At 46.9% G+C, this 10,582-nt stretch overlaps 1 protein-coding gene across 1 annotated transcript; it reads left to right on the forward strand.

Moving 5' to 3' along the window:
* Positions 1-4,798: 4,798 nt before the first annotated feature.
* Positions 4,799-9,968, forward strand: LOC109763660 (disease resistance protein Pik-2-like). The gene is made up of 4 exons (XM_073503879.1): positions 4,799-5,349; positions 5,464-5,637; positions 6,155-8,110; positions 9,848-9,968. The coding sequence occupies exons 1-4, from the start codon at positions 4,799-4,801 to the stop codon at positions 9,966-9,968; spliced, it is 2,802 nt and encodes a 933-aa protein (XP_073359980.1).
* Positions 9,969-10,582: the final 614 nt, after the last annotated feature.

Below are 10,582 nucleotides of genomic sequence, written 5' to 3' on the forward strand. Positions count from 1 at the left end.
GTTGCGATCCAGGATCTTGGGCAGAGGTAGTGGCAGTGACCTCTGAACATCCTCTCGGTTATTCCGCAGGAACTATCGCCAATCTTCTGGGACGCAATTCCCTTTCGTTTTTTTTTCTTTGAAAAAGCAAGCTTGCCTCAGCCTCTGCATCTAAGCGATGCATGCAGCCATCTTATTAAAAGTCTCGAAAAAAAATACAAGGTCTTAGATTTATTACAGCTCGCAAGCGGAGCAAAATAAAAAAACAAAGATAAAACTCAATACCACAACCGGTATGTATAATAGGACAAGATCCCTAGACTCCAATCCTATTATGAGACCGTCATCCAGACCGGTTGAATATAGCCCGTGCTACCATCTCTCATTGGTTGCACCCAGTAACCAAAGCCTCCCTGAAGTCCATAGGAGTGAGTAAGGACCACATACGGATCCAAGCCGTAGCTCTGAAGATTACCTGCAAAAAGTTTAAGATGTGTTATCTGTTAAAAATCATGTCATTCATGCAGTTTCATATAGCCCAAAGAAGCGCGCATATTCCAATCCGAATACGAGACGCAGTAATATGATCTATTCCAGCTAATCACGTCCCAAATAACGATTCAATGTTAACTAGAGGAATAATGTTAAAGGCTATATGAACCGTTCACCAAAGTAATTTTGCGAGAGGGCAATCTAAAAATAGGTGTTGTATTGTTTCGTCTTGATCACAAAAACAATATCGTGCACTGCCTACCCAATGTTTCTTTTGTAAATTATCTTTGGCGAGGATCACTTGCTTGTGTAGAAACCACTAAAAAATTTAATACGCAAGGGAACCTTAACTTTCCAGATATGTACTGATCTCGGGATTGGGCCAGAGTTAATTAGATCCACATACATTGATATATATGTACCGTAAACACACTGTTTCTAGCTAGCTTCCAGTGAAACGAATTAGGTTGGTCGGATAATTGAACCTCTGTACCAAGTGCATCTAGGAGTTCCATCGCTCCCCAACTAACGATCGCCTAAACTGGATATTTAAGGGTATCGATTGTAATACTATGCCCACATAATCCTCCTTACATTGTACAATATTATACAAGGTGGGATACTGCATGGCTAGAGGTGTCTCCCTAACCACGTGTCTTCCCAAAATCTAGTTGTCATTCCATTACCAACTAAGAATTTGGCCCTATGGAAGAACAACTCTTTTGTTCTCATAAGCCCTTTCCACAAAGGTGAATCACCTGGGTAAGAGTTTTAGAGTGCAAGTATTTATTACGTAATATCTGTGCCCACATACCCTCCGTCTCAACTAAAAGCCTATACAACCATTTACTAATGAGGCATTTATTTTAATTACCAGGTTCTCAGTACCGAGACCTCCCTGGTCTTTAGGCCGGCATATGATATCCCATCTGGCCAGGCGATATTTCTTTTTAGCCTCATCAGACTGCCCAAAAAACCGAGATCGAAAAAAATCTAATCTCTTCCATACCCCTTTGGGTACTTCGAAGAAAGATAACAAGAACATCGGCATACTAGTTAATACTGAATTAATAAGTATTAACCGACCTCCATACGACATTAGCTTGCCCTTCCAGCAGCTTAGGCTTTTCTCAATTCGATCTTCGATGCATTTCCATTTTTTATTCGAAAGTTTGCAATGATGAATCGGTATGCCCAAGTAACTAAATGGCATAGAACCTAATTCACATCTGAACAGTTATCTATATGCATCTTATTCCTCTTTAGCCCTACCAAAGCAGAACAGTTCACTCTTGCGAAAATTAATTTTTAGTCCCGACAATTGTTAAAATAGACATAGCACTAATTTCATATTTCGAGGTTGTGCAATGTCGTGTTCCATGAAAAGGATAGTGTCATCAGCATACTGAAGGATGGATACTCCCCCATCAACCAGATGTGGGACAAGTCCACCAACTTGGCCGTTCTCCTTGGCCCTGCCGATCAGAATGGTTAGCATATCAGCCACTATATTGAACAAGAGAGGAGACATCGAATCCCCTTGACTCAAGCCCTTATGATTCTGAAAGTAATGGCCGATATCATCGTTAACCTTTATTCCGACACTACCTTTTTGGACAAGAGAACCCACCTCGTTCCGCCATGTCTCACTAAAACCCTTCATACACATTGCCTGCTGAAGGAAAGGCCACTTAACTTCATCATAAGCCTTCTCGAAATCCACTTTGAATATAACCCCGTCTAGTTTCTTCAAATTAATTTCATGTAACGGTTCATGTAGGACAACGACCACTTCTAGGATATGTCTTCCCGGCAGGAAAGCCGTCTGGTTTGGTTGCACCACCGAATGGGTGATCCATGTCAGTCTATTAGTACCCACTTTCGTGAATATTTTGAAACTCAAATTGAGAAGATAAATCGGCCTAAACTGCTCGATGCGAGCCACTTCTTCTTTCTTTGGCAACAGCGTAATCATACCAAAGTTAAGATGAAACAGTTCAAGGTGGTCATTGAAGAAATCGTGAAACATAGGCATAAGATCATCCTTAATAATATGCCAACATTTCCTATAGAATTCCGCAGGGAACCCGTCTGGTCCCGGTGCTTTATTCGATTTCATTTGAGAAATTGCATCGAGAACCTCTTTCTCAGTGAAAGGTGCAGATAGAACCTCATTCTGCTCTGCCCATAGCTGAGGGATATCACCCAAGACAGATTCATCCAGGGAGACCTTATTCTCCGCTGGTGGCCCGAAAAGTTGTTTATAATAATAGTTGGATATATAAGAATTTAGGTTCTCATGACCCACCACGGTCCCCTCGTCCTGTTCAAGCTTGATTATCCTCTTCTTTCGATGTTTCCCGTTCGCGATCATGTGAAAAAATTGTGTATTGTCATCCCCTTGGACAACCTTGAGAACCTTAGCACGCGAGGCCCATTTTAGTTCTTCTTCTCTAAGAAGAGCATGTAGGCTTTGCTCAGCTTAGGGTTTTAGATCTTCTTTCAACGCCAAACGATGACCTCCACCTACGCTAGCCCATCTCCAAGCAACAGACGTAGATCCATGCTAGGATAGTTCCGCATCACCGCCGTCGCCCACCACCCACAAGCGCCAACCAACCCCAAGATCCCCAAAGCGACGCCTTCAATAAGGGAACGGCACCATGAGCGCCGCCGCTGCCCAACAAAGTTAGGGCTTTCGCCCGGGAGACCTAGGGGAATGGGAAGTGAGGAGATCAGTCCATATCGACGCCTCCAAGGAGGGGAACGGCGCCCTCAGGCATCGTTGTCGGCGCGACCGGTCATGGTCGGCCAGGGATTTCGCCCGAACCAGATCCCCGCCACCAGCGGCGCCTCCTGTACATAACCGCGACCAAGGGAAGCGCGGCCCGACCAGGCTGGCCCGCACGCCGAACAGGGGAGGAGGGGGGCGCCAGATCACGCGCGCCGACCGCCGCAGAAGCCGCCGGCAGCCGCCAACGACCACCGGGATCCCGCCGCCTGTGCGGCCAGGGCTCCAGATCCACCGCCGCATGGCTGCTCGCCGGAGCCTGCCATGCCTCGCCAAAGGAGCCGCGCTCCAGATCCGGGACTCCCCACGCAGAGGCAGGCAGCCGAGGCCCCGCCGCCACCATCCTTGGCGCCCCGGGCTTGCCCGGCGGCTGCCTCAGGCGGCGGCGAGGAGGTGGAGCGAGGTGGGGAGGGGGCCGCGGCCGCGCGGCTAGGGTTCCCCCGCCGTCGCCGGGGGAGGCGACACGGGGGTCGCAGGAGGAGCCGCCCCTCCTCCTCCCAACCCTAGCTGCCCCTCCTCCTCACCCCCCTCCCTCTTCCCTTCCTCGCCGCCGCCCGAGGCAGCCGCCGGGCAAACCCGGGGTGCCAAGGATGGTGGCGGCGGGGCCTCGGTTGCCCTGCCTCTGCGTGGGGAACCCCGGATCTGGAGCAGCGGCTCCATTGGCAGGGCACGGCCGGCTAGCAGCCGTGCGGGCGGTGGATCTGGCGTCCCGGCCACGCGGGCGGCGGGATCCGATGGTCGTTGGCGGCCGGCGGCGGCTTCTGCGGCGGTCGGTGCGCGTGATCTGGCGCCTTCCCTCCTCCCCTATTCGGCGTGCGGGCCAGCCTAGTCGGGTCGCGCTTTCTCTTGATCGCCGGTTCCGTACAGGAGGCGCTACTGGTGGCGGGGATCTAGTTCGAGCGAAATCCCTGACCGGCCATGACCGGCAGCGGGGACGGCCCCTCCTTCGAGGCGTCGGTTTCGTGCCTATGGAAAAGCTCTCGGCACTATCGTAGACTTGTGCGGATGGCTGTGTGTATTTTTCCAACGCGGAGTCCACAAAGCTAAAGCGTTTCCCATAGAAAACATGATACTTGGTTGATGGTGCTCTCCCCGCCCCAATTGCTCGATGGATATGTTACCGAGTCCTCGTAAACTAAGATTTTTCTGTCTGACCAATATGGCATCTGGCAGACACGCCAGCCATTGCTATTTGTATACAGGCTGCTCTTTCAAAAGAGAAATAAAAGCTTGTACTGCACTCGCAATTCCTTTTACAGCTTGGTCGTACGTACGTCTCCCTGCACTATCAAAAAAGAAATCAAGGTCCAGTCACTGGCTGCTTGAAAAGAAAGAAAAAGCTTGTACTCTCACGACTCTTTTCTTTGGGAGCAGGAAAACTAAGGGCTCAGTTTCAAAAAAAAAAAAGGAAAGCTAAGGGCTGGTATACATTAATACATACGTGCACCCGCACAAATGCTTGGCTAGCTTGGTCGTCTCCCTGAGCTTCCTTTGCACTGCAAGCACACAACCACTACACAAACGAGAGACATCGATATGGAGGCTGTGGTGAGCGCTTCACATGGCGCTTTCGGGCCCCTGCTGGTGAAACTCAACGATTTGCTCGCCGGCGAGTACGCCCGACTGAAAGGGGTCCGCCGTGAGATGCGCTCCCTCAGGTCTGAGCTTAGCAACATGCATGCTGCGCTCCAAAAGTACACGATGCTACAAGATCCCGATATCCAAGTGAAGGCATGGATATCGGAGGTCAGGGAGTTGGCCTATGATACCGAGGACTGCGTCGACAAGTTCATTCACCGCCTCGGCAGTCCTGGCGCCAGGCACCACCACCACCGCGGCATCAAGGAGTTCTTCCGCAGGAGCGCTCGTCGTCTGAAGACACTTGGATCCCGGCGCCAAATTGCCAAGCAAATTGTTGAACTCAAGGCTCGTGTTATGTCAGTAAAAGATCAGAGGACTAGCTACAAGCTTGATGATATGGTTTGTGGCACTTCTGGTCATGCAGTTGTGGATCCACGTCTGGCTGCTCTTTTTATCGAGGAGGCACATCTTATGGGTATTGAAGATCCTAGAGATGATCTTGCCAAGTGGGCACTAGATGCGGAAAACAGCTTGGGCAGGCGTTGCAGGTTTTTGTCTATTTTTGGATTTGGTGGGTTGGGAAAGACAACACTAGCAAATGAAGTCTACCGTAAGATCAGAGAGCATTTTCATTGCCATGCTTTTGTATCCGTATCGCAAAAGCCCGATGTTAGAAAAATCATCAAGGATATAATCTCCCAAGTGCCATGCCACGATGTATTTACAAAGGACATTCAATTTTGGGATGAAAAGAGATCCATTGAAAAGCTAAGGGAGCTGCTACAAGATAAAAGGTAATTTGAATTGTTCATTGAAGCATATGTTGTTGCAATTTTCTAGAGTTTTGAATGTATACCTAATTTCTGCCGAACTCCTCATTATATTTTAAGCGAATTTTAATCCAGCGTGTTTGTATGTGTTATACATAAGGCTTTTATCAATGGAAATGATCATGTCATCCTTTCGATAATTTTTGAACCTATGTGTAGGATTGTGGTGCTCGTACAAGACCATTGTATGTGTCTGTGCGCACACTGTGTGCGTGTGCACGCGTGTGTGATCGCCATTCTGAAGTCCTTGATAGGTCACTGTAGTAGAGTAACTACGTGTAAAGTTCTTATTTCAGAAGTGTATTGTGGAAGAATATTCCAAACTAAAACGATAATTTTACGCAGCGATAAAATTGCTTTTATTCCAAACTAAAACACTAGATTTTACCTTTGAGTATAATTATTATTTGAATGAATTGGCCGTTGTGTGCTTCCTTTTTAAATCTGTATCATAATGCCTGATGTATCTACTAATCTATAGGTATCTTGTTGTTATTGATGATATATGGTCAACGTCCGCATGGAATACTATCAAGTGTGCTTTTCCAGAAAATAATTGTTCAAGCAGAGTTATAACGACCACACGTATTTTTGACGTAGCAAGCTCATGTTGTCAAGTTGAGGATGATCGCATCTATTATATGGAACCTCTGAGTGATCTTCACTCTAAGAAGTTGTTTTTCAATAGGATCTTCGGCTCTGAGGATTGCTGCCCTGATATATTGAAAGATGTTTCCGATGCAATCTTGAGAAAATGTGGAGGTCTACCATTGGCAATAATAAGTATATCTGGTTTGTTGGCAAGTAGACCAGCTGTAAGAAATGAACGGGAGAAGATTCGGAAGTCGATTGGTTTTGCACTTGACAAAAGTCAAAGTCTAGAGGGCATGAAGAGCATACTATCCCTTAGCTACAGTTCTCTTACACCTAATCTCAAGACATGTTTGTTGTACTTTAGTAATTTTCCCGAGGATTACAAGATTGAGAGAGATACATTGGTTAGGCGGTGGATAGCGGAAGGCTTTATTTCTGAAGAGCGTGGGCAGAGCCGACAAGAGGTTGCAGAGAACAATTTTTATGAGCTTATCAACAAAAGCATAGTCCAACCAATGGACATTGGTTATGATGGTAAGGCTCGTGCATGTCGAGTCCATGACTTGATGCTTGAGTTTGCTATTTCAAAGGCGGCTGAAGAGAATTTCATCACCGTGCTAGGTGGCCAAATGGTGTTACCAAATTCCAATTGTTATATTCGACGACTATCAGTCCAGCACATTAACTCGGAGCTTGCATCGACATTGGCAAGTAAAGAACTCCACCATGTTCGGTCTCTTACTGTTTCAGGCTGCATCAAGCAAATGCCTAACCTTGTTGAGTTTGAAAGTTTGCGTGTATTGGATTTTGAAGGTTGTGAGGGTTTGAAAGAGTATGATTTGAACAATATCAACAAACTTTTCAAACTAAAATACCTTAGCCTTCGAAGTACATGCATATCAAATGTACCATCAGGAGTTGTAACGCTGCATGATCTGGTGACACTAGATCTTAGGGATACATATATCCAAGAGTTGCCTGCTGGAATCGTTCAGCTCAGTAAACTACAATATCTTCTCACTGCAAGATGTATTTTTTACGGGGAAACAACGATACCAAGTGGGATTGGAAAGATGAAGAGCTTATGTGAGATCTCAGGCTTCAATATAACAACGAGTTCAGTTGGAGCAGTGGAGGAGCTCGAGAACTTGACCAATTTGACTGAACTCCATGTGGTGTTCAACGGTGGAGGATCTGACAAGTACAAGAGGCATGAAGAGATGTTGTTTTCCTCACTATGCAAGCTTGGCAGGTATAGTCTCCAGTCCTTTAGGATACAAAGTAAAGATTCAACTCCCCTTGACTTCTTAGATTCATGGTGCCCTCTGCCATCGTCGCTACAATTGTTCATTATGAGTACCATCTATTATTTGCCAAAACCTCCAAAGTGGCTTGCACCAACAGTGACCAGCCTTACACATCTCAACATCAATCTGAGTGAAATAACGGAGGAGGATATCAACATACTTGGAAGGATGCCTGCTTTGATTTCATTGGAGTTATGGTTTAAGACTGTTCGAAAAGAAAGGCTTATTGTACAAGGCAATGGATTCCGCAGCTTGAAGGAATTCTACTTTATTCATAGTTACTATTTCGCAGGTGCAAGATACCTTCTGTTTGAGGAGGGGGCATTGCCAAAGGTTGAGAAGCTTCAGGTGCCATTCTATGTGTCAGTAGCAGAAGCCTATGGCTTATACTTAGGTATTGAGCACCTCCCATGTCTAAAAGATGCAGAAGTTAGTATTTACAACGAGGGGGCCACGGCTTCTGAAAGCAAGGTTGCAGTAGTTTCCATAAGGAATGAGGCAAATACCCATCCCAACCATCCTAGAGTAACTATCTTCGGACAAGAGAAAATTTCATTTCATTTTCCGTGATGTGAAGGATAAGAAAATACCAGTGTTGGTGATGTTGTGATGAGTATGATCACAAAATTTCTTTACCAGTGCAAGCTATACCAATTGTAATAACTTGTATTTTAAACAAATCCTTATATTGTTTTCTCTATTTATATACATGTATTTTCTCCATCTCTAGGAGAACCTTTCATAGAAAATATAGAAGTGATTTATAGTGTATTGGTGGCTTCATTAGTTGATTGGAAATGTGGTGAAGCCGGAAGGATTCTCTTTTTCCTTGAGAAAGGAACGTGGTGTTTGCTGATTTTTGTTTCATTTGGTTTTCAGGAATTTTCCAATCAGATTGTGTTTTTCTCCTAAAGCCAAAAAATGGTGGACGTTCTCTATAACTATAGTATAAAAAAGCAAATAAAAATTGCCCTACATACATACTTAAAGAGAAAGGAGTTGAGCTTACCTGTTGGGGCTAACCTTAATCTCTCTCTCGCTTAGACGGAGGTAGAAGAAGGAGGAGACAACAATGGTTTTCGGCGACAAACGCCTCGTCGTGCACATGACCCCTCTTTCTCAGCTCAACTCAAACAAACATTAGTACAAGCGCTTAATTAGCACAGGGCCACACAGCCAGAGCTAACAAATAGCACTAGTTTTGTGTTACTAAGGGCATCTCCAATGCCGACCCGCAAACCTCCTGCATGCATCCAGACTGCACTGTCTGGACCGCGGAAGCCATCCAACGCAGTCTTGTATCGGTAGATAGATGTGTTTTCTCCTCCAAACCGGATACAAAAGTGAGTGTGTGTGCATGGGGGGGGGGGGGGGGGGGGTTGCGAGAGTCCGTACACGCGAAACATCGCTCTCTACGCCCAGGCCCACCCAAAAGGAAGGCAGAGCCCACACTTTGTAGCATCCCGCAATGTTTGCGCGCCAAAATCCCCAGTCTCTTCTTCCATTCCCCGCCGCTCTCCACACAATTCCCTCTCTTTTCTCCCACCCTCTCCTTTCTTCCTCCATCGACGCATGAAACCGGTGGAGAACCTGTCGGAGATGGAACCGGCGGAGGTACCGGAGGATCCTAGCATCATTCTCGCCGGGAAGATCAGCTCGGCGACGCAGCAAAATCGCCGCATGAAAGCGAAGGCTGCAAAGGAGGAGAAACTTAAGAAGCAGTAGGCCGCCGATGGTCCTGGTGGTGGCGATGGGCGTGGAGGTTGTGGCGGATGAAGCGGTCGGTGCATCCATGGTGGATGCCTCCAGACGAGGGCGCCCACAGTACAAACGCCGCCGTGGCCGGAGCCTTACAAGACTCTGTACTACTACGCCGCCAAGTAGCTCGAAACCCCCGCCGATAAGGTGCCTTACATCTTCGATGTTAACGCGACACCGCTCTTCTCCGAGTAGTCTTCGCCCCAGCTTGTCCGGGCGCGAACGGCGGCTGGGGAGCAGATTGGTGCCCGCATGCTATTCGCTGCAATGCCTAGAGAGGGGGAGCCGGCGTACGACGCGGATAAGAAGATGCTCGACATCATTCATGATGGAAGCGAGGGAGGATGAGGGGGCTATGAGGACGGGCAGGAGTTAGCCTCGGATCTCATCCAGTCCGGCAACTACCAGCAGCAACAGTCGTACACCCAGACGGACACGTAGCAGTCCTACACCTAGACCGGTGATGGCACACAGCAACAACAACATTAGGCCGCCGAAGAGTAGCAGCCGGAGGGGGAGGAAGACGAGGAGGACGGTGACGACGATGATCCTGATGATATAGCCAGCGATTCGAAGAAGAAGGGTAAAGGAGAAAGCTTACACATGTGGGAGGATGAGCTGTTGTGCGATGCATAGTTGGCCACTAGCATTGACCCAATCCATGGTGCGGAGCAAAAGGGCACTACCTTTTGGAGTAACATTCACATATGGTTCCATGAACACAAACATTTTCGCACCCTACTCTGACGCGATCATCCGCAACCATGAATGGAAGTCCCTCAACTATCCATGGTACGCCATCCAAGAGGCCGTGTCCAAATATTGTGGGCACTTGAAGCATCTCATCGCACGGTGGTCTATTGGTGCACAAATCACCGAGCAAGTAAGTTGATCACTAGTCGGATATGCTTTAGTTTTGTTGATCACCAACCGGACATGTATTATTTTGTTGCTCACTAGACTGATATGTATTGTCGACATTGTTTCACTGTGTAGCCTACTCGTGCTTGTGTGGTGTACAAGAAGTTGGAGAAGAAGTCCTTCACGATAATGCATTCACCATAATTTGCAAATCAAATTCTTGTAGCAAGAGAACCCATCTAATAAGTCTAGGTTTAGCATCTTTCTTTTCCATAAGATATTTAATAGCAGCATGATCAGTGTGAATAGTTACTTTAGAATCAAGAATATAAGGTTTGAACTTATCACATGCAAATACAACTGCTAAGAATTCTTTTTTAGTAGTAGCA

The sequence above is a fragment of the Aegilops tauschii genome, chromosome 7 (genome assembly GCF_002575655.3).
Source record: "Aegilops tauschii subsp. strangulata cultivar AL8/78 chromosome 7, Aet v6.0, whole genome shotgun sequence".
Taxonomy (NCBI): domain Eukaryota; kingdom Viridiplantae; phylum Streptophyta; class Magnoliopsida; order Poales; family Poaceae; genus Aegilops; species Aegilops tauschii.

What these genes read in the sequence shown, in the direction of transcription:
- LOC109763660 (XM_073503879.1), top strand. Translation starts at nt 4,799, where the DNA reads ATGGAGGCTGTGGTGAGCGCTTCACATGGCGCTTTCGGGCCCCTGCTG. An exon ending in GAGCTGCTACAAGATAAAAG is followed by an intron (nt 5,638 to 6,154) that starts GTAATTTGAATT and finishes ACTAATCTATAG; the next exon opens with GTATCTTGTTGTTATTGATG. An exon ending in CATCCTAGAGTAACTATCTT is followed by an intron (nt 8,111 to 9,847) that starts CGGACAAGAGAA and finishes GCAGCCGGAGGG; the next exon opens with GGAGGAAGACGAGGAGGACG.